This window comes from Uloborus diversus, chromosome 8 (assembly GCF_026930045.1).
Source record: "Uloborus diversus isolate 005 chromosome 8, Udiv.v.3.1, whole genome shotgun sequence".
NCBI lineage: Eukaryota > Metazoa > Arthropoda > Arachnida > Araneae > Uloboridae > Uloborus > Uloborus diversus.
This window is the reverse complement of record NC_072738.1, coordinates 129,412,237-129,438,833: the sequence shown is the minus strand read 5'-3', so window position 1 is coordinate 129,438,833 and position 26,597 is coordinate 129,412,237. Positions and strand designations below refer to the sequence as shown.

At 33.1% G+C, this 26,597-nt stretch overlaps 1 protein-coding gene across 1 annotated transcript; it reads right to left on the bottom strand.

Annotated features, from left to right (window-relative positions):
- Positions 1-610: 610 nt before the first annotated feature.
- On the bottom strand, positions 611-26,109 carry LOC129228036 (astacin-like metalloprotease toxin 5). Its single transcript, XM_054862665.1, has 8 exons — positions 25,951-26,109; positions 25,154-25,204; positions 22,197-22,277; positions 19,609-19,658; positions 11,041-11,110; positions 6,451-6,565; positions 4,688-4,863; positions 611-883 (listed from the first exon to the last, which is right to left on the bottom strand). The coding sequence occupies exons 1-8, from the start codon at positions 26,021-26,023 to the stop codon at positions 654-656; spliced, it is 846 nt and encodes a 281-aa protein (XP_054718640.1). The 5' UTR covers positions 26,024-26,109; the 3' UTR covers positions 611-653.
- Between the last annotated feature and the right edge of the window lie 488 nt (positions 26,110-26,597).

Sequence of the window (26,597 nt, the reverse complement as noted above, 5' to 3'; positions counted from 1 at the left end):
AAAATGTCTCCAGTGGCCCAAGTTTGGTTATTGGCACGCTAAAATGCAGTTTATTACGCATAATCTGAAATCTTTAGGAGTTTGGATTTTGAAGGAGGGGAAAATTTTATCTGTTTGCATTGCCGCATCCACGTAAAACCGAAACTCATCCGCGTAAAATAAAATAAAGGTGTCAAATCTTAAACCGCGTATAATTGAAACTGCGTAAAATAAACCCGCGTAAAACGAGGGTCTACTGTATTTCAGGTTTTTCTTAACTTTTTCTTGTGAATTAACTGTATTCAAATTTCTTAAGATTATAAAGTTATTTTTTTGAATCAATAAGATTGAGTACATGCTAGTGTTTACATCGTACAAGTTGAAAAAAATGTTATGTTGATTTTTCAAATATGTTTTAAATTAAATATTCCGACTAGAATAAATAAAATGCATTTTAAGATAAAACGAAATTCTTGTTTTGAGTTTCGACAAACCTAGTTTGCAGCACTGCCCGTATAAATCTCTGCTCGTTTTCCTCACAAAAATTTTAGGCACCAGCGCTGCAAATCTAACCTCGGCATTTGTTGAGCTCCGGTCTAAGATAAGGAAATAAATAAAAATGACAATCTCAAATAAAACCTTTAATTATTTCCTAATATTTACAAATAAAAATCCTATGAACAATTATACAAAGTTTTAATTCGTCTAATGTCTTCTGGACTTAGCACTTTCTCCCCCACTCGTTTAAGAACAATGCCCCTTTTCTTCGGAACCATGGTTTTCAGCCCATTCGCTTTGTCTTTGCTGAATGACACGGAACTGTAGTGCATCACTGAAGAATAGTCATATGGACCATCAATAAGAAAGTCTTTTTTCTTTAACTTGTCAAAGTTTCTTTCATGACCTGATGAAAAATGGGGGAGACAATTAGTTTGTATGTGTATAATAACCAGAACCCGGATTATATGCACAATAAAGTCATCAAAATATGCATGCAGATATGTGATTAAAATTCCTAAAATATGCTCTAAAAATGTTTTATTCACTCAAATAAAAGTTTTCACAACTGAACAAAAACACGAATATCCTTTCTACCCCTTGCACCGTGGGCGTAGCCAGAGGGTGGGGGGGGAGAGGCAACTGTCTCTCCCTAGAAGAAAACCTTTGACACCCAAGCTCCTTCCAAATTCCTCAAAAGATAATTTAAAATTGCAATTTTAGGACTTCGATTTCGAAACATTTCCGGGGGAGAGCCCTCGTAGCTGCTTTTTCTGACCCCCATTTCTACAGAAAAAGCATAAACTATTTTTTTAGGGGGAGAGAACGATTACAATTTCAAGCAGTTTCGGAGGTCCACACTAGGCGGGAGGAGAGCAACTAAAATCCACTATCTTGATGCGCCACTATGCTTGTCCTTCCCTAACGGAAACCCGGCTATGCCCATGACTTACACTTCTGGTTTTTGGCGATACTGTGCAGAAAAAATTGGGCAACTCGAGAAAACTCAGCGTTTGCCCAATTTTTTGTTCTTTATGAAGAACAAAATAAATTTTGCTTTTTCTGAAGAACAAAATATTTTTTGTTCTTTAAAAAGAACGAAATAGTTTTGGCTCTTTATGAAGAACAAAAGAGCTTCGTTCTTTCTGAAGAACGAAATAGTTTTTGTTCTTTATGAAGAACAAAAGAGCTTCGTTCTTTCTGAAGAACGAAATAGTTTTTGTTCTTTATGAGGAACAAAATAGTTTTTGTTTTTTATGAAGAACAAAAGTTTTTGTTCTTTATAAAGAACAAACGATTTTTTTTCTTTATGAAGAATAAAAGTTTTTGTTCTTTATGAAGAACACAAGAGTTTTCGCTGTTTATGAAGAAGAAGATAGTTTTTGTTGTTTGTAAAGATCAAAAGAGTTTTTGAACTTTATGAAGAACGAAAAAGCTTCCTGCATTATATAGAACTAAATTGTTTTTGTTTTTTATGAATAACAAAAGAGTTTTTGTTCTTTTTAAAGAACAAAAGAATTTTCGTTGTTTATAAAGAACAAAATATTTTTCGCTCTTATGAAGAACAATTTTTTTTCGTTTTTTCTGAAGAACAAAATATTTTTTTTTCTTAATGAAGAACAAAAGAGTTTTCGTTCTTTGTAAAGGACAAAAGAGATTTGTTCTTTATACCGAACAAAAGTTTTTTGCAATCTTTCTTTTGTAAAAAAAATCTTTAAGTTAAAAAGAAATGCAGTAGTATGCAGTCATACTGAAAATTTGCCGTTTCAATTCAGTTATATACATTTACGTCGAAAGAAGCAAAAGTATGCCATTGCATATGCACATATGCATTTCATATAAGCTTGGCTCTAATAGTAACATTTTTCCCATTTAGCCAAGTCAAATGCAATTCCTATGCTTTAACCTTCTAAGGACTGTGAGTCATATGTGCTCCCTCAGTTAAAAAAAAAAGTACACATATCAAATACAAATAATTTAGAGACAATATTTTTAATGTTACTGAGTCATAATAATTTTAATTTTAGCAGAAAAAAAATACAGAAAAAAATCTTCTGCAATCTTTTTCTGAAAACATGGCAGATGAAACACGTCTGAAGTCATGCTGACATCCTTCCTCTTTTACCTGTATTCAAGATTTCTTTTAAATTGAAGATTGAATGTAGGTACTGTCTGATCACGTTTGCCATGGAATTGGCGAGGGGCCAATTAAGACGATTCTATCTCAATGAGAGGAAAAAAAAATAACGAAATGAATTAATTCACTTTGCCTTATTATTAACCAAATAAGTACTGCACTAAGTTAATTACGAGAACTATCATTTTATAATAAGAAACAATATTTTTGATAAACGACAAAATATTACAATATGTGTATCAAATTTTGAAAATAACTTTAGTATTATTTTATTCGATCTTTAGAGCTGCTTGTTTCTTTGACTGGAATCAACTATATGCTTAGGAATTTACTTAAAATATTGTTATACGGGAGGGTGGCTCAAAGCGGATAGGCATTCGTATGCCGCCGCATGGTGTGCAAGCTGCGATACATACGTATGTCGTGTTTACCCGAATACCCTCGAGTTTCAATCAGTCCCTACGAAGCGGCAGAAAAGTGGCATGGCGTAGCCAGGCTTAAAATTAAAAAAAAAAAAAGAAAAATGATAAATTTCTATAAAAAACTGAAGGTTTTTAATTTGTGATTAGTCGAAGACTAGCTTATTGTTTGTGATTAGTCGAAGACTAACTTATTGCTTTTTTTTTCAAGAATATTACGTTTTATTGAAATAAAAAACGTGCTTTCGCGCAATGCGGGTAGGCAAAGCGGGTATGCTCGCTTTCTTTACATTTTTTGGTAAATGTACTGATTTAGATTTTCTATTAAAATAGGATATGTATAAAAAAGTTATCTTTATGATGGAAATTAGCTAGTCTATTGATTGATTTAATAAATTATTTACTTATATGTTTTATAAACAAATGTGCTGATTTATGCTTAAACAATTTAAATTGAAAATCTAACTTTTTATTATTATTTCTTTATAATGGCAGTTAGCTCTCGTCAGTTAATTTAATCATTTATTACTTCATATTTGACTGACAAATGTGCCAAATCACAATTAGTTAAGCTTACCCGCTTTAGGCCCCCTTGTTGTTGGGCTGAGCGGATTTTTCAAGTGTTTGTAATGTTTGATAATAAATAAATATTGGGTTTGAAATAGTGAAAGAATCACTTTTTATTTTAAAGTTCAAGATCCCTTCTAGGAAATAAAACCAAAATTGTTACGATAAAAAGCTAAAAACTAACATTTTCGATCGTTCTTCGTTTACCCACTCGCTTTGAGTCACCCTTCCCTATAGGTAGCGCTGAAAACTGAATATACTTTACCATTTCACTTTGCCCCTTATTTCCCGATATCAATTAAAATATTTTAGCTATCATCTTCTAAAAGCGATATAATGAATTGGTTTCAAACACTTTAAAAACGATTCAGAAGCGTGTCTAGAAAATAATAGGGAGCTGATGTGCCCAATTTCTGCCAGTAACATATCTTGCAAAGACCAGGAACCTTTACCTCTAAAAGTCAGAAACCTTTCTGAACTTATTCTTGAAACTCTCTGAAGAATTTAGAAATCTCCCCTATTAAAGCCAGTCATGTATCGAAAACCTTCCAGAACAATAAAATAGGTTTACTGTAATTAATTGGGACCTTCCTGATTTACCAAGAAAGCTCAAGACGCATTAGCGCCACGATCAAAGCTGATAGAAAATTGCAAGTAAGAACCAAGCATTTTTTTTTTTTTGCCTTGCAAAGCTGAAGTTACCCAATGACTTATTAGCGCTTCCTGGGGGCCTAGTCAAACTGGCCGGGCCGTAATCGATCCTAAGCCGATACTTTAAATAAACACGCTTAATCAGTCTTTAAACTGGTGGCTAAAACTGTTTTTCATAACAATGACAAGTCTGAATTCATGCAAGTTGCAGCAATTCAGGAAATCTTTTTGCGAGGATACTTGATTTTATGGGGAAATAGGTGAAAACCTGTGAAATCCTGAAATGTTCCGCGGAAATAACCAGTAACGTTTCGGAATTTGTTTACAGTGAACGGTATCATGATTTTTTAAAAATAAAATAGGACTTAAACGTTGATTCAGTTTTCCCTACTACTTATAATTTATAAAACAGAATATTTTGCAGGTTTATTCTTACCAGGCCTTACGTTTTCCCATTTAATGGTGATAAAATCATCTCTGTCAGGACGTTGGTGCTCATGTTGGAAGCCAATAGCATGTACCAATTCATGCATAATTTTTCCAACCTTGTAGCAACCTGCCCCCAGAGATACATTTTGAAGACCTCCTGCCATTCCTACGTGAGAATGACACCTGAAGAAGAAAAAATATACGATTTTTTTGGTTTTAGTTTTATCACAAAAATAAATGCGACATAAATTCAATACTTTAGCGATGAACAAATAAATTATAGAAACGAAATAAAAAATACTTTATTACTCATGTGTAGGGCCCCAGATAGTCTGGGGCCCTACACAGAGATTTCTTCAGGATTATATCACTTTGGGAAGTTAGTCCTGAATTGGAAAGTGTCTTCCTTTTGTCTTGACATTCTAGTTATCATCATGATTTGTCCTGAACTTTTGGTAAATTTTAGTATGATGTAGTTAAAAGCACTATTTATGATCCGTTATCTTCAACATTTCAATGTCTGTCAATGTAACTAAGAGCCGTGGCATATGTATTTTTTGCGGTGATAAGTGCAAGACTGCAATAAATATTAAACGATCATATCTTTTCTGTCGGTTTTAAATATTTCCATGCCATTAACGTATGTATAACTGCATTGTGCGTCCGAGAAAGAAATTGTTTATGCCAATTTTTTCAGCGTATTTTTTATTAATGAACATCAAATGCAAGTATTTTCTACTGTTCAATCTCTTCATTTTCAGGCAGTTTCTCTTATGCATGTGCACACACCTGTAGTTTGTTCGTTTCAGTATGTTGGTATTATTTTGAAAAGATTGATACAAATCGATTGAATGTTAAACCGAGAAATGCTTGCTTCAAATAAAAGTAAATTATTCCTTATCACGCGGTATCAGATGCATAAAAGTATTTTGGACAGTAAAAGTTTGCCGAATAAGGTATCGTCTAATATCGAGTACATTTGAATACGATGTTTGTTTCATAAGTTTCTTGTAGTAATACATATTTTCTTCAGAAGTGCTTTTTCATTAAAAACTGGCCTGATTTTTGGGTCAAAGGTATCATCGTAGATCTTTTTACTCATAATTATTGTTTCGATGTGTTAATTTGCTTTTAGAAAGAGGTTTTGTAAAGGAGTTTTGATGCATGTCAATTCTGGAAGGTATATACTCGAGGCGAAGTTTCTATATAGTTTCATGTGATGGTTTAACAATTTAAAGTTCAGTTTTTAATTAGTTTTACAAACTTAAACAAAATAAGTTGGACTCTTATGATTAAAGTCTGAATGTGGGAATAACATACCGAATGTGTACAGAATGAGAGTCTTCTTGGAAAAAAAGTTAAAATCAGACGAAGGTCGCCTATCATTACTATTGGCCAAAGCAAACTCACTTCGCTGGCCACAAAGATATTAAATTCGTTTATTTAAAGACAATTTTTTAAATCAATTCTTGAGCAAATATGAGCTGTGAGTAAGCAATAAAGTTAGGTATGAAGTTTAATTTTTATAAATGTTGGTAAAAAAAGAAACATGGGAGTCCATGTACTCAACTGTTAAAACATGTAATTAAATAATGTTTAGTATATTCAAAAGAGTTTCCCACGAAATTATTAATTTTGTGAAAATATTTAGTGCATTTAAAAGGCCATTTCGTCTGTAGGGGAAATATTTGAATATTTCTTGAAAGGGGATTTCGCGTGTGCGATCTATTGGAAGTTTGTTACATGTAAAATTTTGAAGTTAGAACTTACCCCACACCTTTCATCAAAAAAATATAATTTTTCTCGAGTATCCGTGGGTAGAATCTTATGCAAGTTTTGCATTCAATGTAAAGCATAGCTGCCTGTATATGAGGCATTTGTTTATCTGAAAAGGAAAAAAAAGAAGCTTTTATGTTTTGAAAAAATTTATAATAACTTTCAACAAGGAATTTTCCGATAACTAAATAACAAGGTAAAAACACCGCAACACGAAATTCAGGGTTCTGGGGTTAAGTCATTTTAGTTTTAAATGTTTAAGTGACAATTTTAGCTAAAAATTTGATTTTTTTTTTCAAAGAAAAGCACAGCACCACGAAGGGATGAACAATGAGTGCGGTGCATCCCTAGAAATATAAATAAACATCAACGCTATATTATATGCATGCTGAATTTAATTTTAAATCTCATTTATGTCTGTGAATGTAACTCTCCTTGCTTCTTGAACTTTTCAGCTCTTCAGCCTTCTGAAGAGTGTTAGTAGTTAATATACAAATATACAAATACAAATGTGACGACCAGCAACAGGCTCTGGGCCCAGTTAGGCTGGTCCTAGTCAATTTATTAGTCCCCAAAGAAGATCAATGGCCTTCTTAAAGCTATCCACCCCCTTGCTCATTCCCACCACTTCCGGTAAGCTGTTCCAAGCGCCCTCGACCCTACTAAAGTAGTAATTTTTCCTAATATCTAGGTTAGCCATAATGCTCTCTTTCCCTGAAAATAAAAACAATGGTTCTGAAACTATAGAAAACTGAAAAAATAGGAGAGAGCCGCTCCCATAAAGTGGTATATTATGGAGAAAAACGTTGGTCATAGTTATACTCAGGGGGTCATTTTAGATTAGGAACCAGAAACCAACAAAGATATTACAAGCAGAAATGTTTACCAATTTCAGGGAAAGGAAAGTGAGGTATAACCGACATTTCGTGACGCTTTTTGCTTTAAAACTGATATGAACGAATCCGAATTTGCTGAAAACGACGCACAGAGGGGCATTTGAGCCAAAAAGCTGGCCAAAAGTCGAAAATGCAAACTTCAATGAGTAGCTTTGACCTTAAATTTCAGAAAAGGTAGATAAATTTGGCATCACGTGGAAGTGTTCCCTCTGCACTGAGACTAACCAGTCGAATTTACCAGCAGTCAGAACTTAGCGCTTTCGAAATACGGCTGTCTTCGTTTGAGTCATTACAGTTTCTCGAAGTTACTTCCTTGTACTATTTTCACGTCAGAAGTAACTCCAGTAAAGTAATTTACTATGGACGGGGTTGAGCAAGGTTTGTGCACTATTATTCATCAGTTTTTATTTATTTTAAACTACTATTTTTACATTAGTACGGTTCGTCAAACTTCACAAAAATTATATGTGCTTTTTTTTGCAATTCCTAAAAAAGTGAAGGTTTTTAAACATGTTGTACTCATTTGTACTCATTGAAAATTATACCCCGTGATACTTCAGAATCTCTATTGTGATAATCTGAACTAAAAGTTTGTCCGAATTTGCCCGAAAAAATAATAACGCGATCAATAGGGCAGTTGTGATTTTTATTTATTTCTCTTTTTTCGGTTGTTTTTAGGTTCACAGGCTTCTGTTACATCTATGAGTCGAATACAACTGCATAAGATGTTAATTGGCAGTACAGAAAGGTCCTTTGATGGAAAGTTTAAAGAACTAATTAAAAGTCTAGCTAAAATTACTAACTGCCCTTGCGAAAAATTGTCGGAAGTTAAAAACACCATTAACAGTTTTAAAATTGTTTACATGCGAAAATGGATGGCATGTAATAGAATGGAAAGCCGATTTCTAGAAAACAACCAAAATTGATTAAAAGAAGGGGTTATGTTACCTACCTACTCAGTTCCGGGTCTTTTACCATTAGGAAGACCCAGTAAGGATTTCGGAGAATCGAGTGAAAGAACGAAGCGCCGAAAAACATCGGAACTAAGAAAAAATGTTGCTGTTGATGAATTAACGTATGCTGCTCAAATGAGTCATCGTGCCATAGGCAACACAGACGTGGCAAAAGTTATCCAAGACATAAATAAGTCTCCAGCCAGAGCAACAAAGTTTCGAAAAGCAGTCACTGCTGGTTGCATTACTATCAAAAAACACTCGCCGGAAAAGGCTTTAGCAATATTTGTTGAAGCTAATTTGTCTAGGAGTCAGTATGAAGTCATACAGCAGGCTAACAAAGATGTTTATCCTTGTTATAAATATGTACAAAAAGCAAAGCGAGAATGTTTGTCGATGAAACTTGTGCTCAAATACAGTTGCAAGATTTAGTAGATCACACAGTCATAAGATTGTGCATGTATTTAGAGCCAGTGTTCCAAGCATACAGTCATGAAGAAGCTGCAGATTTTGTGTTGATTTTTAAGTGGGGTTGTGACGGATCAAAGCAAAGCCAGTACAAACAAAAATGTGAAAATGAGGATGGCACTGATGCTCACATTTTCCTCAGTTCTCTTGTGCCTCTTAGATTAATGTCTGGCAAAAATGTTATCTGGCAGAATCCTTGTCCATCGTCACCTAGATTTTGCAGACCTATTAGAATAAGGTTTATTAAAGAGAACAAAGACATCACAAAGGAAGAGATTTGGTATATAGAAAATCAAGCAAAAAACTTAGTTCCAACAAATGTTAGTGAAACAATTAAAATAAAAAATTTGTTACTGCCGACAATGGTGGACGGCAAAGTGTGTAATGCGGTCACTGACACTGCATCTACTATGCGCTGCTATATATGCGGTAGCACGTCAAAAACCTTTAATGACTTATCAGCAAAAAGCACAGAAGATCCAGAGACTTTTAAATTCGGGCTATCTATTCTGCACGCTAGGATTCGGTTTTTCGAATTTTTATTACATTTATCATATAAGATAAAAGCAGGAGTATTCAAAGGTCGTATTACAAAGAAAAATGAAAAAGATCAAATTAAGGCAGCCAAAGTGATAATTCAAAAAGAATTCAAGAATAAAATGGGATTGCTGGTTGACGTACCTAAAGTTGGCTATGGAAACACGAATGAAGGAAACACGTCTCGTAGATTTTTTGGTGACGTGAATGAAACAGCTGCCATTACAGGGATAGATTTAGAACTAATTCTCCGATTTAAAATAATATTGGAGGTGATATCTTCGGGTTTCGACATAAATGTGGAGCAATTTGGCATGTATACCATGGATACTGCGAAGTATTATGTAAATTTGTATGCCTGGCAACCTATGTCACCAACAGTCCACAAGATACTAGTTCATGCTCCGAGTATTATATCGCATGCCTTGTTACCAATCGGTCAGTTGACCGAAGAGGCCGCAGAAGCCAGAAACAAGCATTCTCGGCAGTACAGAGAAAAATTCACCAGAACAATTTCCAGAAAGGATTGTAACGAAGACGTTTTAAATAGACTCTTGTTAACTTCTGATCCATATTTGAGTAGCGTTAGATCATCTCACATGAAGAGAAAAAGGCAAACGATATCGAAGGAAGCCATAAAATTTTTAAAATCTTTTTGTTTTGAAGATAGTGATACTGATGACAAAAGTTTGTAGACTTTCATCACCATCATCCCATGTACGTGTAAAACAGCAAAACTATAATTAATTTGCTCTGCTTTATTTTTTTGTACATTTCACTGTGTCGAATGTCTGTTTAACAGTTAGTAAATATGTACTTCAACATTGTTAAATTGTTTGGTTTCCTTTTACATATCTAAGCCAGTTAATAATCGGTATAACTTTTATGGGTTGCGTTTGAGCAAGCAAAATTAAGAGTATACATGTAACTTGCCCGAGTTTATTATTAGCAACCATTTTTTAGTGAAAAACTAGCAGAATAATCATTATATTTGGAAAATTTGATTTATGGCCAGCTTTTTGGCTCAAATGCCCCACTGTGCGACGTATAAATGTAAAAGACATACAATCTATAGAAATGTATAAACGATGATTTATTGTTTTAACCAACGATGCAGTATTAACCAGATACACAACAAGAAACCGGTTCCATGAGCACCCGTATCCATTAAGTAGGCAGGCAAGCGTCCGAAAAGTGCATGCGTACGGCTGAGCTCATGCACGCAAACAACTTTTGCTGTAGCCATCCTCGTCACTGATCATGGCTCCACTAAATTTTCGCTTACGGGCCTTGACAATTTTTGACTTTTCTATGTTAAACCGATGCAACTCATACATCCACCAATCAAAGTCAATGTTTCAAACTTTGCTTATTTATGATTGGACGTCTCCCATTCTGACTGCAAGAGGGAACCCCTGCATCCATCAATCAATGGCAAAGTAATGGAAACAGGGTGCCCTGTAGCGCCCTTTTTGTTGCCATAGGTTTCAGAGATTGCCAAGGCCTATAAAAATTAAGTGGGGCCATGCACTGATCTACTAAAGATTCAAGCGTTCAATGGCGGCCAGTGGCTGCCGTTACGGGGTTGTGCATCTAGTTATGCTACATCTATGGTTTTAACACATGAGTGGGGCAATTTGAAACAGTGGAATTGCTTCTGTTAAGCATTAATTTTATTTTCACAGTGTGATAAAGTCTAAAAAAGAACTGAAATATATATTCAGGCTTACTTAATTCAGGAGCAATTTTGTAAGGTATTACTCCGTCTGGCCATACACGCTTATCAAGCGGGATACTGTTCTGCGAAGAAAGACCAAATATTTACTGCTATTTTGTAGATGCAAAATGTTTTTACTACAAAATAAAATTTATAAACAATCAATAATAGGTTGAAAAAATAGATGAATGATTTTCTTATAATTCTTATAAAAATAATGATAAGATACGTAGATGTCTTATGCATGGTATTAAAGAACATTATGATAAATCCTTAGAATTTTATCCTATACCATAGTGGTTTCCAGTCTGTGGTTCATGAATTCTTAGGAAATAATAGGATTATTGTTGGGGGGACCCACAGCTGTTGCTAAACTATTATTTTTGAGTGCACAAAATAAGAGTAATAATAATAATTTGTGTTGGAAAATCATAATCTGAAAAACATTATCGCTTCGCGTTAGTGTCTGAGCTTAGTGCTGCTATATATTATTAATGACTTCTCGGTTTGATCTAATTTTTTCCTCAAATACAAGCCCAACCATATCGGTAATATTGTTTTATTATTTCAATAACTAGAAAGTCGGTGAAAATTGCTTCTACATGTGAACGAGGCAATTGCCTGTTTGGTGATATTTTGATAGTTGAAATTTTTAACTCAAACTCCAGTGGATTAACCCTAAACTCCAGTAGGTAGCTTTCGTTGTTGACCATTTATTCGTTTCTTCATTCCTCTGAAATGAGTCTTACCAGTAAAATAGTAAAGTTACCGGATCGAGTTCAGCCTTGTTACAATAAAGCCTTTTCCTGCATGTTAAACATTACCAAAACATATTATCAAATTATCATGACGTGGCGCGAGCTTCATTGTTGAAACACGCGGGTTACTCGATCATCGGCTATTATTTATATGAGGATGTTTTATTTTTTACGAATTGTTAAAAGCAGTTAAGGTAGAATCCATGTCAATTCAACCAGGGTGTTTCCTTGATAATCTCGGAATTTCTTGAATGGTGTGTATATTAAAACATATGAATAAGAAAAATCAGGGTACATTTAGGTTTTGTCCAGAAAAATTCCTGGACCGAGATACAGGCTGCAAAACATGGCAGCCTGGGCATCATTTCTCAATTGCCATTTCCAACAAAATCTTTAAAATTCTTTATCTCAGGAACGGTACAACATATTTTGATATGGTTTATTTTATTTAAAAGGATATTTTTTTCTGTTTAAAATGCAAGCATTGTTTTGAAACATGCGTTAAGTTTTCTTTCCACAGTATTTTGAAAGAAAAAAAAAACAATTCAAAAACATTTCCCTCCTTAAAAATGACAATTTTAAAACTTTTAATTTTTTACTGTTGATCAGTACCACTAAGCACTATATTCCCTGAAAAGGAGAGTTTCCACTTTTTTGTTTAACAGGTTTTAGAGGCATCGAATCAGGGGTTGTCAGGAATTCTTTTATGTTTAAAAGTAGACTTGAATATTCAAAATTTTATTTAGCAGAAAGTGAGAAGAACACACATTTAATATAGTTATATATCCTCATTTTCATTTTTAGTCGCCGCTTCATTCAGAAATTTTAATTTTTATGAAAACGCGAAAACACAGCCTCCAGCCGATTTGCTGGGCCGTAACCCTTTTTTTTTTGCACGCAACCTCTCAGCGTTGTGCTAAAATATTCATTTAGCGCAGTCATCTATTTTTCACTAAAATCAATATCCTGGATTAAGAGTAGACTCAAAATAAAATTGCGTTGCATAACAAAATTTAAAGTGTTTTCTGGCCACTTGTTGCTTAGTAAAATTTTGAATTTTCATGCCTATTTTTACATATAGAGTTCCTGAACCCCCTCCTTTTTTTCCAAATATATATACACACACACACACACACACACACACACACACACACATATATATATATATATATATATATATATATATATATATATATATATATATATATATATATATATATATATATATATATATATATATATATATATATATATAGTAAAGTATGTAGTTTCACATGCACGGGTAGCACAGAAATAAGTGTATGTAACAACGAAGATAAACAACAATAACAACAACAAAAATGAACATGGAACGTTAAAAAATAAACTAGGAACATTGAAAACAAGAATTAATGAAATCATGGGTATTAAATTGCTGCTACGTTTACGAAGAATATATATATATATATATATATATATATATATATATATATATATATATATATATATATATATATATATATATATATATATATATATATATATATATATATATATATGTATATATATATATATATATTCATATTCACACAAACAGTCAAAATACAAATGAAAAAAGCAAATGAAAAAAGCGAGAACATCAAAATGGAAAATGAAAAAGGTGAACCCAGGACCAACACTTTATCAAGGGGGGGATTGGTCCTAAAGTTCACAACTTTGTTCACACTTTTGTATTTATTCTTTCAGTTTTTTTAATGTGTTGATTTTTCAATTTCTTTGTATTTCTATTTTAAATTTGTCTTAAATTGTATCTTGTACGGAATCGTTTTTAGGCATTTAATGCATTGTCACACAATATCTAACGTGTTTCAGAAAATATAAGGTCACTGAAGTGCAATTTAGCTATGCTTCCTTTTGCATTAAGGTACTCGTGAAAATTTTCCAAATGTTTTAAATCGTGAAACATCTTTCCTTATTAGAATTGTAAAGTATTGAGAGAAAGAAGCAAAAAGATGTAAGGTAGACAATATATCACCATTTTATTCAAATTTCTCTCACTAAATATTGAAATCCAAGTATGCGTACGTGCATAAATAGTTCAATCACGTTTTCCGCAACTGACAAGTAGCGGGGAAAAAAGTAAGAATCAGACACAGTATAGAAATCGTTTTCAGTGCTAGAAAATATTTTTTTTTTTTACATGCAAAGTAATTTTATATGTTATGATAATTTTGAACGTATTTACGTAAGATCAGTATGCATACCTAGTGAACGAATGTAGCATTGCGAGGCATATGCATTAGTTTATCAGTGCGTACATAGCACGGGCATCACCCGAGACGGAATTTGTAGTGTCATCCCCCCCCCCTCAAAAAAAAAAAAAAAACCTTTAATGCTGCATCTTAATATTTTCAGAACATCAGAATCTTTGCAATTTTTAGAAATAACTCATTTTTATTTATACGGTATACAAAAATTTAAATTAAAATACAAGTGTGAATTACGAACGTATTTTAAGTAAAATTTGCATCAGAATCCTATGTATCCTGCCCGAATATTCTACTCCACTTACCGTTGAAATTTGTTAGATTAAATATAGTTCAAGATGTATTGCGGGACATTTTCAGAATTGAAGTGTCTGTTTTCTCTCTTAAATCCATCTGGGGTGTAACCCCCTAGAAGAGTGTCGCCTGGGGCGGATATCTCCCCCCTCTTGCCCCTCGTTGTGATGCTATTGCCTTTTGTGCATAAAATTATTGGGACAAAAATACCCTATTTGAAATGAGAAAGCTTTGATTAAAATCTCGTTCTGTACAGTATACATCCACAGAAAGCAACAAAAGTCCTTGAATAAAATTTCACTTATTTAAATAACGATATGCCAGCAAATCTTGACTTATGGCAGTTTATTTTTTATTTTTTCTTCAGAAAAAGGTTTAATTATACCAGTTTTTGAAAACACAACTTTACTCGCACTTAGGGGTTCTTTGTACGTTTTTTTTTATAGAGTGGGTGCGCCACTGCTCTTGTCTTACCAGGGACAAAACTTGAAACTGCGCCCATTAATATACTGCTTTCACGTTTTTATTTCAAGGTTTAAAAAAAAAAAAAAAAAAAAAAAACAACAGAAATAGTGTGAATTTGTCTCTAAGGAAAAGGACTTCGGTTTTCTCCCCCCCCCCTAGATTCGGCATTGATCTTACTTAAACTGGGTGCAATATTTTATGCTTGCTGGCCAGGATGTATAAAGTAAATTGATTATACAAACGCAATTTAATATACCAATAACAGATTGAATTGTGCGACTTCAATCTAAAAGAACATTGAGAACCACGCTATATTTCAGACTCAATTGAGTGAGTGAGAAGTAAAGGGATGTAAGTTTCAAAACTAAAAAAATCGAGATAACCAATATAAATGGTAGGAGAACCTCTCCTCCGCGCTGATACAACACTGTAAAAAATGTGTAAGGTTACCAGTATTAATGGGTGTAACGTTACACCAGTTCTAATGTATTGTTTTAAAAATTCAAATTGTTGGTGTATATTTGTTGTGAAAATACATGAACTTGATAAATCTTTACTAATAATAAAGCTGAAAGTCTCTCTGTCCGGAGGATGTCTGGATGTCTGTAGGATGTTTGTGACGCGCATAGCGCCTAGACCGTTCGGCCGATTTTCATGAAATTTTTCACAAAGTTAGTTTGTAGCATGGGGGTGTGCACCTCGAAGCGATTTTTCAAAAATTCGATTTTGTTCTTTTTCTATCCCAATTTTAAGAAAAAAAAATATCATAAGATGGACGAGTAAATTATGAAATTATCATAACGTGGAACTGTAACTTGGGCACAAGCCAATTGGCGAGATACGAAATTATTATAACGTGGAACCGTAACATGGGTACAAGCCAACTGGCGAGAAAATTCACCATACATTATTTGTAAATATACAGGCGAACCAAAAGACCTTTTGATTTTTCTATTACGGGCAAAGCCGTGCGGGTATCACTAGCATTGAATAAACAAATAATTAAAAGCAAGAGCTGTAAAGGAGGCGTTTCTAAGATGATTATTTATTTTTTTAAATACTGTTATAACAAAATTTCAAGCATTGTAACCTACCAATTCATTTTGTATTTTCAATATGTATAAAACGTATATAGAAAGAGATTGCTACTTGAATTTAAACGGTCGAATTTGAAATTTTAGTCTACTTACAATTAAAAATGCTTACCTGTTCAAGAAAGTTAGATGAAAGGTTAATTTTTGCTAATGTATAACTTTTCAAGTAATTTTTCTGTAAGTCTACAGAAAATTCCGGTGTAACCATACATAGAAATGAGTGAGACGTTACGCTATTGTTGCATCAAGCCTTGGTTTCCTAGCAGCCAACTCGCCGATCGTCGGCGTCGTTCCTCTCCGAGGAAAAAACTTGGTTCTTCTGCGCATGCGCGTCCAAGCTAAATCGACGTCGTGAATGGCCACGCCGGAATCCACTTGACTTTGATTTCAGCGTTACGGCGAGGAGCGACGTCGAATATGGGCGATTCGCTCCTAGGAAAGCAAGGCTTTACCATGGAGTAACCTTCCACGAGCGATGTGTAGCCTGACACCAGTTATATCAGTTAAGTTACTCCAGAACAGTGAAGGCAGCTAAGCTGCCACCAATTTATGGAGAGTAAGGTAACACAATTTTTTTTTACAGTGAACAATATGATTTAGAAAAAAAAATCAGTGAAAGCAGACCTAGGTTTTGAACTTCAAATGCGTTTTTCTTGAAACTTGAAAAAGTCCACTTACATCCCTTTCCTTCTCACTGCCACAATTTCTTTTTTCGTTAAACAAAGAGCTAAATAACTAATTTAGCTAAGACGTTTTCAACAATAGTGCAGTTATTTACTCACGTACAGTTTCAGTTCGAGTATAGTACCTGCGGCAAAGAGAATTAATCAAGCATTCACTAATTAATGTAAGGATTCCTTTTCACTAGCTAGACATATATAATTAGACGTTCGGTATAGGAACTCCGCTTTCACGTTTGCACTGGTTTTCGACAATTGATTTCGGATTTAATGTGACATCGTCAGTGTTTATTAATTGAGAAACTTTATGCAAATTTCTGGAAATTAATTTTCCATCTGCATTTTGGAGTTGCTTTGAAAATATAAGTTTATCGGCTAAGTTTTAGAAAGAAAGCAAATAAATAAAATGGGTTGGCATATTGAATATTGTAGGATATGCTTTTTTTAATGATGACTTCTTTCAATTTAAAGTACATTGATACATTAAAAAGTAATGGAAGTCGAGGAAGAGTGTATATGAACGCAAAGGCTGAAAATCAAAGAAATATTTTGTTTTAGGCTAATTTAGCATAGTTTTTTTTAGCGAAAGGCTATCAATAAACGAGCTGATGTGTGCATCACATGACTTCCTTTTACTCCAATTTAATGTCATTTCCCCATTATTCGCTATTTTAATGTGATTCAATATTTATTCTCTAAATATCACCAACAATGGCCAAATTGAAACCAAAAAAAAAAAAAAAACTCCGCCAAATTTGTCGCCAAGTTGGCGACAAAACTTGGCGACCAAAAGACTGGCGATATATCGCCAAGTGTCCGACAAATTATAACGCCACTTGAGTCAAGGACGGATACAAGGGAGGGGCGATGGGGGCGATCGCCCCTCCCTTGAGAGAGCTTGCACCGGAAATTTTTCCGAATTGAAGCTCTAAAACGCAAGTGTAGGCCGTTTTTTATGACGTTAAGGAAAGAAATGAGGCTCAAATCTTCCGCCCGAAAACTTTTCGGAATTTAAAGTTTTAAAGTGGCAATTTTAAACGATTTTTGGCTGTAAGAAGGAGACGTTTGGAGACCTTCCCCTGGCATTTCGCAAAATTTAAGCCTTAAAGTCGCGATTTTAGATGTCTCTGGTAGTGTTAGGTGAAATAATGGGTTCAGTAACTTTCCTCAGGTAATTTTTCGAAACTGAATTTAAAAAAAACTCAGTTTTAGAATACCTCTTTCGATGGAAAAGGTAAGCAGGTGGATTTGTGGACCTCCTTGGCTAAGTCTTTATGTTTTAGATAGAAATGTTAATGCAGTCCCCCCTTCCTCCCGCCCTCAAACATGTGTAATTAGATACGTAGTAAAGGTAAAGAGAAAAAATTCAACCGCCCCCTCCTTGAAACATTTCTGGATCCGCCCTTGACTTGAGTTTACATCGAAATTAACAATGATTTTCCCCCAAAAAGGTGCAAAAGACCCCCTTAGGAACATCCGAAAGCAACCAAAAGGGGAGGTGCACAACTAGACCCCACTACGAGTCTATGTACCAAATTTCAACTTTCTAGGACATACCATTTTTGAGTTATGCGAGATACATACGCACATACGCACATACGCACATACGCACATACACACATACGCACATACATACAGACGTCACGAGAAAAGTCGTTGTAATTACCTCGGTGATGGTCAAAATGGATATTTCGCGTGTCTATACATTCTTAGGCACTTTTCCGCATGTGGTCGAATCGAAAAAAAAACTCAACATTCATTTGGGGGTGAGCAAAATGGAAATTAAGGGCGATTTTTGAGTGAAAATTTTTTCGCGAATACAATACTTCCTTTTTTGTAAAAGGAAGTAAAAACGAATAAAATGAAGTCAAGTTAGTAAAGTATAAAATACAAGTACATGATAAAAAAAATTTGTTGGTCGTTGTTATTAGTTCTTCTTACTATATTAAAAAAATACCGATGGTGTCGCATCAACGAAAGAAATCGTTGAAAAGGTTATGACGTAGAAAAGTAGAGCATAATCAAAGTTTAAAATTTCAGTTGCTCTGCCGCAAAACATTTCTGAATCCCCGAAACTCCGCAAAACATCTGCGAGAACATGGAGCAGAATTCAGCTGTGTTATGTTATGAATGGTGTTGTACCGATGTTTATGACTGCTAAGGCTTCAACATAACTGTGTATAACAAACATTCAACCATAATTGATATAATGTCGAAAATAAAAGGGAGTAAGCCCACTTTTGGATTACTCTGTAAATTCCTTGAATGTTCGACCCTGCAGCATCCGGAAGAGAAACGATGCAGTTATGAATTATCACTGCCAAAAAATAAATGGATATGAAGTTCAAAAATAAAACCCATTAAAAGTAAAATACTCAGCATCCTGCCCCTGTCATTCATGTTAATTTTGTTGTCTTAACTTCAAATTATGTTTTTCTCAATCACAAATTGCGATAGGATCCTACTCTTTGGGCTTCTTGTTTAAATAAATAGAATGGAATATAAATAGAAAAGAAATTTGAACTCGACATATTACGGATGGTGATATTAGGATGCGATAATAAAGTTGTCATTTAATTAATTTTCATAAGATTATTCATTCATACACCAGTACACTTATCATCAAGATCATATTTACAGGGTATACCGTTATGGTATTTCATTTCTTATCAATCTGAATGAAGGGGATTAATACTCTGGATGTTTTGTATTTAGATGAAGTTTTGCTATAAAGTTCATCTATTTAGGCGTTTTTTCTGAAATAAACTTGATTTTACACACACACACACACAAAAAGAAAAAAAAGAAAGATTTTAATCTAACATATGACTGAGTTTCGCATTGAATGAACGCAGACGATTTTAAATTTGACAAAAAAAAAATTGTCTCTCTAAATTACACATTAAAAAACAACGAGTTAGGCTTATTCTCGTCGTCACGGCAATCTGAAAAATCATAAGCATATAAAAAATGGTCAGATGAGATAAAAAACAATTCGTCATTGCTCAATAAATGAAGTAAAACTACATAAATTGAAATCTTACATTCTTATGAGGCATCACGTCACCACCCATCATGTGCTTATTTTCCAGCTCTAAATGTAAATTTAAAAAAAAAAAAAAAAAAAAAAAAAAAAAAAAAAAAAAAAAAAAAAAAAAAAAAAAAAAAGAATTGAGTACAAAAACTACGCAGGAAAAAATATATTTTTTTTAATGTTAAACAACGATAAATAAATAAATAATAAACCCTATGATGAGGTAAATATTAAGTAATCTAGTATTTTCAAAATTTATTGTCATATGGGTGTAAGACAGAAATATATTAAAAAGTATCAATCGTTCTTATTCAAATAAAATGTTTAAGAAAAACTTTTTTCTAAACCAGAGATTGATTTGTTGAATGTTATTTACACCTATCTCTGAATAAATTTTTACTATTTTATTGCACATATCTGAGGAAGTTTTACAACAGCAACAAATTACAATTTTCATATTTGAATTAAAAAGCATTTCTTAACTATTGAAAATATACCTTAAAATACCTTAAATTTCATAAAGCCCATCGAATTAAACTGAATCTCGGATTTTTAAGAAGCGAGTTTTCGCGACTTAACTGTAGTTAATAGTTACTTATATTGTGATGTTAGCTGTTTGATGACGTAATACGCCATACTTTCTACTTTGACAAAGTACGAGGGGAAAAAAGAAGAAGGAAACAAAGAAAAAAAAAGGAATGTTTATATCACTGCTATGTTTGCTCATTTGGCTTCAATTTTATATTTTGATGGAACTTTTAATTCTTTTTAATTACTCTAAATATTTATTTGTTGGGTTATTTTACAATCTAATGAACTTCTTAATTTTCTGTAATTTAGTAGGCGGATTATTTTATATTACAATGGAAACTTTTAATATTCATTAATTCAGTTTGCTTGAACTCTTCGCTTGGTGGTTCTCTTTGCTTTATGTTCTTTATTATATATTTTAATGGAAAGTTAAATTTCTGTAATGGCTTGTTTTATCTATCTGGCTTATATTATTTTACATTTTAACGGTTTCTAATTCATTTATTTGGCGAATTATTGTACATTTTAATGGAACTTATACTCTTGTCTAAAGGCTTTTTTTACTTAATAATCTATTAAACTGAGCAAAAAAACATATGGACCAATAACTACTTTTTTAAAATTAAACATGGCAGAAAATACTAGATTTGCCATACCATTGTAAAATGTAACTAACTAGGAAATTCTAAGTTTCCTTTAGTGATAAATTCATTATATTGTAAATGTATTCTTTTTCTTCTTTTTTTAAATTTTCCTATAAGACGTAAAAACATATCTTTAGGAGCAAAAAAATAGTGAGAAACCAGCGTTGTATATTAAATTAAAAAAGTATCTTGCTCGTATGAGATTCTAATAGTCGCTTAGTTTCCTCAGCAAGAAAAAAAAATCTTCTTAAAATTTTTTTTTTAAAAATCATTGTAATTCTGAAACTTGTGTATATTGTAAAAAAAAAAAAAAAAAAAACCCGAAACGTTACTGGTTATTTCCGTGGAACGTTTCGTGATTTCAGAAGTTTTTTCACCTATTTCCCCAAAAAATCAAGTATCTTCGCAAAAAAGTTTCCTGAATTCCTAAAAAGATGCACGAATGTAGACCTTGCACTGGCGTGAAAAATATTTTTTGCTACCAGTTTAAATATTGACGGAGCGTGTTTATCAAGTGGCTCTAGATTGTTAATGGCCCGTCCGGATTGACTAAGCTTCCAATGGGAGCAAATAAGTCACTGTATAGCTACAGCTTTGCGAGGCAGGAATTGCAAACAAGGAATGTGCTTGGTTCTTGCTTGCAGTTTTCGCGCAGCTTTGGCCGTGGTTGCTCTAATACTTCTGGAGCTTTCTTGCTAAATCAGGAAGGTTCTAATCAAATAAATTAAACCTATTTAAATTTTCTAGAAGGTTCACGGCTGGCTTTAACAGGGGAGATTCCTAATATTTCAGGAAAGGATACTGACTTTTATCGGAAAACGTTCCTGGTTTTTGTAAGATATGTTACTGGTTGAAATTGGGCAGATCAGCTGCTTATTATTTTCCAGGAATGTTTTTGAATCGTTTTCACAGTGTAGGTAATGTATTCTGTAATATATTCAACTCAAATTTGATATTCTTTAGAAATTTGCTTCCTTAGAATTATTTACTTTTTTGCATTCAAAGTTTCAATAATTCTTGCACCGAATCATGTTTAAAAACAATTCAATTAACTCTTTTCTAAAACACTTTTTAATTTAAAATTCATGTGCAGTTCTTGAGAAATGTGAGTTTGAGGCTGTCCACAAATGATGTCACGCGTTGAGGGGGAGGGGCTCATGAACTCGTGACAGTTTGTGACAAGGGGGGGGGGGAGGGGAAGGGTAACAATAAGTTTGCCTTGCACGCTATTTTCAGAAGGATGTATTTATGAAAAAGAGCGTGACACGTGTCAAAGAAGAAGGGGGAGGAGGAGACAAGATGAAGTGTGACACTTTATAAAAAAGGAGAGAACGGGGTTGCGGTCAAAACTGTTGAAAAAAAGTATGGCATTATTTATAAAAACAGTCCCTTTGTGGAATAAAAGGGTACATAAAGATTATACCTGAACCAAAAGGTACTGTGTCGGCTGTGATAGGATTCCAGCCAAAAGTGCTGAAAATCGACCAGAGATCTGGATCCCACCCTAAAAACAGAAATTAAACGATTATAAGTAAATTATTAAATCATTTTGGTATGAAAAACGCTCATAAAATAATAATAATAATAGTGCTTTAATAATCTTCTGACGGGCAGTAAAACCACCTAATATAGAAAACAATGTACATAGATAGGGGAAAAAAAATCAAATTCGAATAAAAATGAAAAAAAAAGGAGAAAAAAAGCTTCAATAAAAAAAAATTCCAATTTTTTGAACATTTTCACATTAAACATGTTGGGGTACAACGTTACTCGCCTCCTCGTAGTGCGTCCTGGAGAACGCTTTTGCGGCTAAATGCGTTACAACTTGGCACCTTTCACTATGCAACAAGCTTGCTAGGACGGACCAGGCTGCTTGCTTGGACTACACGTGCACGACGCGGCATTTAATGACGGCTATGGCACGGACGAGTGTTGGATGAAGAAGACATTAAAAACATCAATATTACCAGAATATTTGTTGCATAATTTGTTAAACGTGTGAGTGCAGAATTATAACAATATGTATATCAGTAGCTTCACTACGGAGAGTGAGGGGGAGTATATGTGCTTGGTTTGGAGGAAATATCTTGCACTGCTTTGTGTTGCAAGCACGATGCACCGAACTAATTTCATTGATGAGATAAGAGAAATTAAATTTATAGAATTATAAAAAAGTGTTTAATTAACAAAACTATTTTTTTAATGGAAAATAGACTTCATATTGAAGTATACACGAGATGTTTAGATTCAAGCATTTTAAGTTTTTAAGTAACACTACTTGAGGTTTTTTTCGTGTTTACGTCAGCATCAGTCTTCGTTTGTCCTATAAAGGCTAGAGCCGCTATATATGCCTATATATAGGGACTAGTGATTGCAATACCGGTATACCGGAATACCGAATACCGGTATTTCGAGCAATTGTGTAATACCGGTATTTGATGAGGTAAAATAACGGTATTTTCGGTATTAGCTTGAAAACAATAATAAATTGTTTCAATTAAAGAATTTTCAATTTATCTTATTAAATATCTACTTTTATTTTATTTGGACATTTCTTTTTCCATGATACAGAACAGTTTGGCTCAAAAGCATGAACTAATAAAATATCATTAAACAAAAGTAGCGGAAAGATTGCAAAATCTTTGCATCGTCATTACTAGATGGTGAGATGAACCGCATTATCGTGTGCTTTTGTGTAGCATGTTTTTATTTTCTTCATTTCCCTAATCATTCACTTTGCCTTTTGTGAAAGTTAATATCGAGTGTGATTGTGAAGGCATTTTTCCTATGAACAATGTATTTAACCATTAATTGCAGTAATACTTTGTGATTTCTTTTTTAATTATATGTCACTACTGCATTAAATTTTGACAAACTTTTTCTTGTTAGCACAAAAAATGGCAATTTGTTGTCACCAGTATTGATTTGTTGTCTTGTCGCTCTATTTGACTTTGGCAAGATAACATTTAGAAATTATAGAGTGCCTTGAAAATTTGCATAGAGGTAAAGCATAATCAATGGAAACATATTTTCAGATGTTTACATAGTTATAATTGTGACGAATTTTGAAAAGAAAGCGAAAACGAATAAGAGAAACTAACAAGATTAACTTTAGTAACGTTTATTGTTAATTTCTAACCAAAGGGCAAATGAAAAGCAAACCCAAACCTCTCCTGCTCAAAAGAAAATGATTTTAATATAGGAAAAGTATGGTCACTGGAAAAGTAATTACAACTCGCTATAATTTTCTTTAAAAATAATAAAAATACACACAATACAAAAGAAACACACACAAAAGGATTAATCCAAAAATAACGCACAAGAGACCGAATTATTTGAAGATGAAGGACTTCTAGACAATTAGAGGAGGTGTATCGCGCATTGTTAACAGTAACACCGACCTGTGTCAATTCAGAAAGATTATTTTCAACTGTAGGAAAGTTGAGCACTAAAATGAGTTCCAGGCTTAGAGGCAATTCAATGAATAGATGCATTATGATTTTTACTATTTTTAATTTTTTATTATGACATTTTTTTCCTTCATTTTATATTTGTTTACAATACGTTTTCATAAATAATACAATTTTCGTACAAAATTATGAAATATGGCTACGAAACAATATGTTTTCAAGAATTTTTTCAGAAATTTCAAATACCGGTATTAATACCGGTATTCCGATATCACGTTTTAAAAATACCGAACACCTGTATTAAATTTTTGGAAAAGGTATTGTAATCCCTAATAGAGCCTTATATAGGGGTATATATAGGGGTCTTTATAAAGGTCATTCATGAACTTACAGTGAACACTGATAAACTAAAATCCGGAAAATGGTGCAAATCATCACATTTCTTTCTCGACTGCAAAATAAAGTTTTATTAAACTAGTTCATTAATCTCCTTTTAAGATAAAATCAATAAAAGCTTTGAACAAAATTCGTTTAATTTCGGGAATTTTTCTAGCCAAAAGATAGCGTACAGAAAGTCTTCCGCGTTTAAAAAGTAAACGCGTTCAGTGAAGCCTAGTAGATATTGAAGCATTTGTCATTTGTGAGTTCTCATGCAATGTAAAAATAACTTCAACTTCTACTATTTTTCCCTATTAATTTTTAGTTTTATAGAAATAGCGAGAAAATAGAGAAGAAAAAGCACTGGTATTAAAAAAGTAATTTTGCATCATCGATTGAAAAAGAATTTAATAGAATCTACGACGATTCTTTTGTGGGAGCAAATGACATTTCTTTGACAATCGAATCAATCTTTTTCATATCGAACATACTTTAAAGGTGAGTTCTCCAGTTTGGAGAAGGTGGAATAAAGATGTTTTGTGTAGATTATATAAAGATGATAGCGTAACGTTAAAAAACATATAAAACTTACGTGTCCAATCCAGTGTTGCCAGATACGAGGAATCATAGTACAAGGCATATCCTGAAAAGGAAAGTTTTGAAAAAGTTATTTTTTTATAGTTTTGTATTCAATTTCAATTCTAATGGAAAAAAAAGAGTAAAGTTCTTACTGATAAATCGTGTTTCTCGTTATATTTATTGCGCTCATCAGAAGACGAAAAAAGTGCAATTATATCCGAAAAGGAGCCGTAATCGGAATCTTTAAACGTAGCAATTAATCCAAAATACAAGTAAATAGCAAAAGAGAAATAACAACGATAAATTGCACAAATTTCAGATTACTACAGGCACTTTTTTTCGGGTTTACAAGGAACCCTTTTTTCAATTCAAAATAAGTGAAATTGTGGAGGAAAAGACATGCTGCAAAAGCGTTTAACTTACAAGTAAGCAGTTCGTGTACCTAACTAATGAAATTAGTTCATAATTACCTTGAAAAAAGCTTTGAAAAAACCCCATAGAAAACCGATTGCTTTCTTTTAGTAAAACGAATTATTAGTTTTCTTTCTTGGTCGCTAAATTATTTAAACAGTTGTACTTTAAAATGAAGAGGTTTAATGAATAGAAAAAATCCTTGTGCTTTTTGGTTCGTTGAAAGAAAAATCAAAAATATTTTTCTAATAAATACATTATTTTTTGACCTTAATTTTCTAATGTTTAGCCATTAATTTTTGGGAAAAAGGGAAAGTACGAAACATTCGAATGAGCCATATAACAAGGCGCGATATAAAGAGGGATTTATTGTTAAAAATTAGAAAAATTTCAACAGACCTGTCGGCTCAGTTCCTGGGTAATATGCAACACAAAACAATAACAGGAACAAGTCCCTAGCTATCTTTCCCATTTCTGTAGTTTTAGAATGAAGTATCCAGCTAGAACTTTGTGCCGGACCATCAGCAGGCAAGATTTTAATAGACAATTCAGATAGTGTTTTAGCCGCTCACGTAACTGTTGACAAACATCAAACAAATGAATAAAATACGGCTATATTCAGTGACAACGTCTGTCTTTCTTACGTTGGTAATAATTCTGCAAATCGTGTCTTCATTTTGTCTTCGACAATAGCGACAGTCACGATTTCAAGGTCGAAGCAGACAAACTGCCGTCGAAGTTTAGTTGTAACATAGAATTCACGACGGACGGCAAGTTTTGATACCTGTGAAAGGGATTATAAATTTAAGGTTTCAGTGATAAGAAAAGGTTGTGGAAAACAAAATAAAATAAAAATCGGTAGAAGCTATGTTTTACTGCAAATATTTTATTTAAAATTTGCTGCGTTTTTTTTACTTTCTATGCTTCTGAAATTGCTTAGAAACCTTTGAACAAATATTATTCAAAGTACAACTCTTATTTTCTGTTTTCTAAAATCCTATGAAACAAGACACAATATGTGTTGTTTACACTTTCTAAGAATTGAT

What these genes read in the sequence shown, in the direction of transcription:
- LOC129228036 (XM_054862665.1), bottom strand. Translation starts at nt 26,023, where the DNA reads ATGGGAAAGATAGCTAGGGACTTGTTCCTGTTATTGTTTTGTGTTGCA. An exon ending in CCCAGGAACTGAGCCGACAG is followed by an intron (nt 25,205 to 25,950) that starts GTCTGTTGAAAT and finishes TTTCCTTTTCAG; the next exon opens with GATATGCCTTGTACTATGAT. An exon ending in CACAGTACCTTTTGGTTCAG is followed by an intron (nt 19,659 to 22,196) that starts GTATAATCTTTA and finishes ATTTACATTTAG; the next exon opens with AGCTGGAAAATAAGCACATG.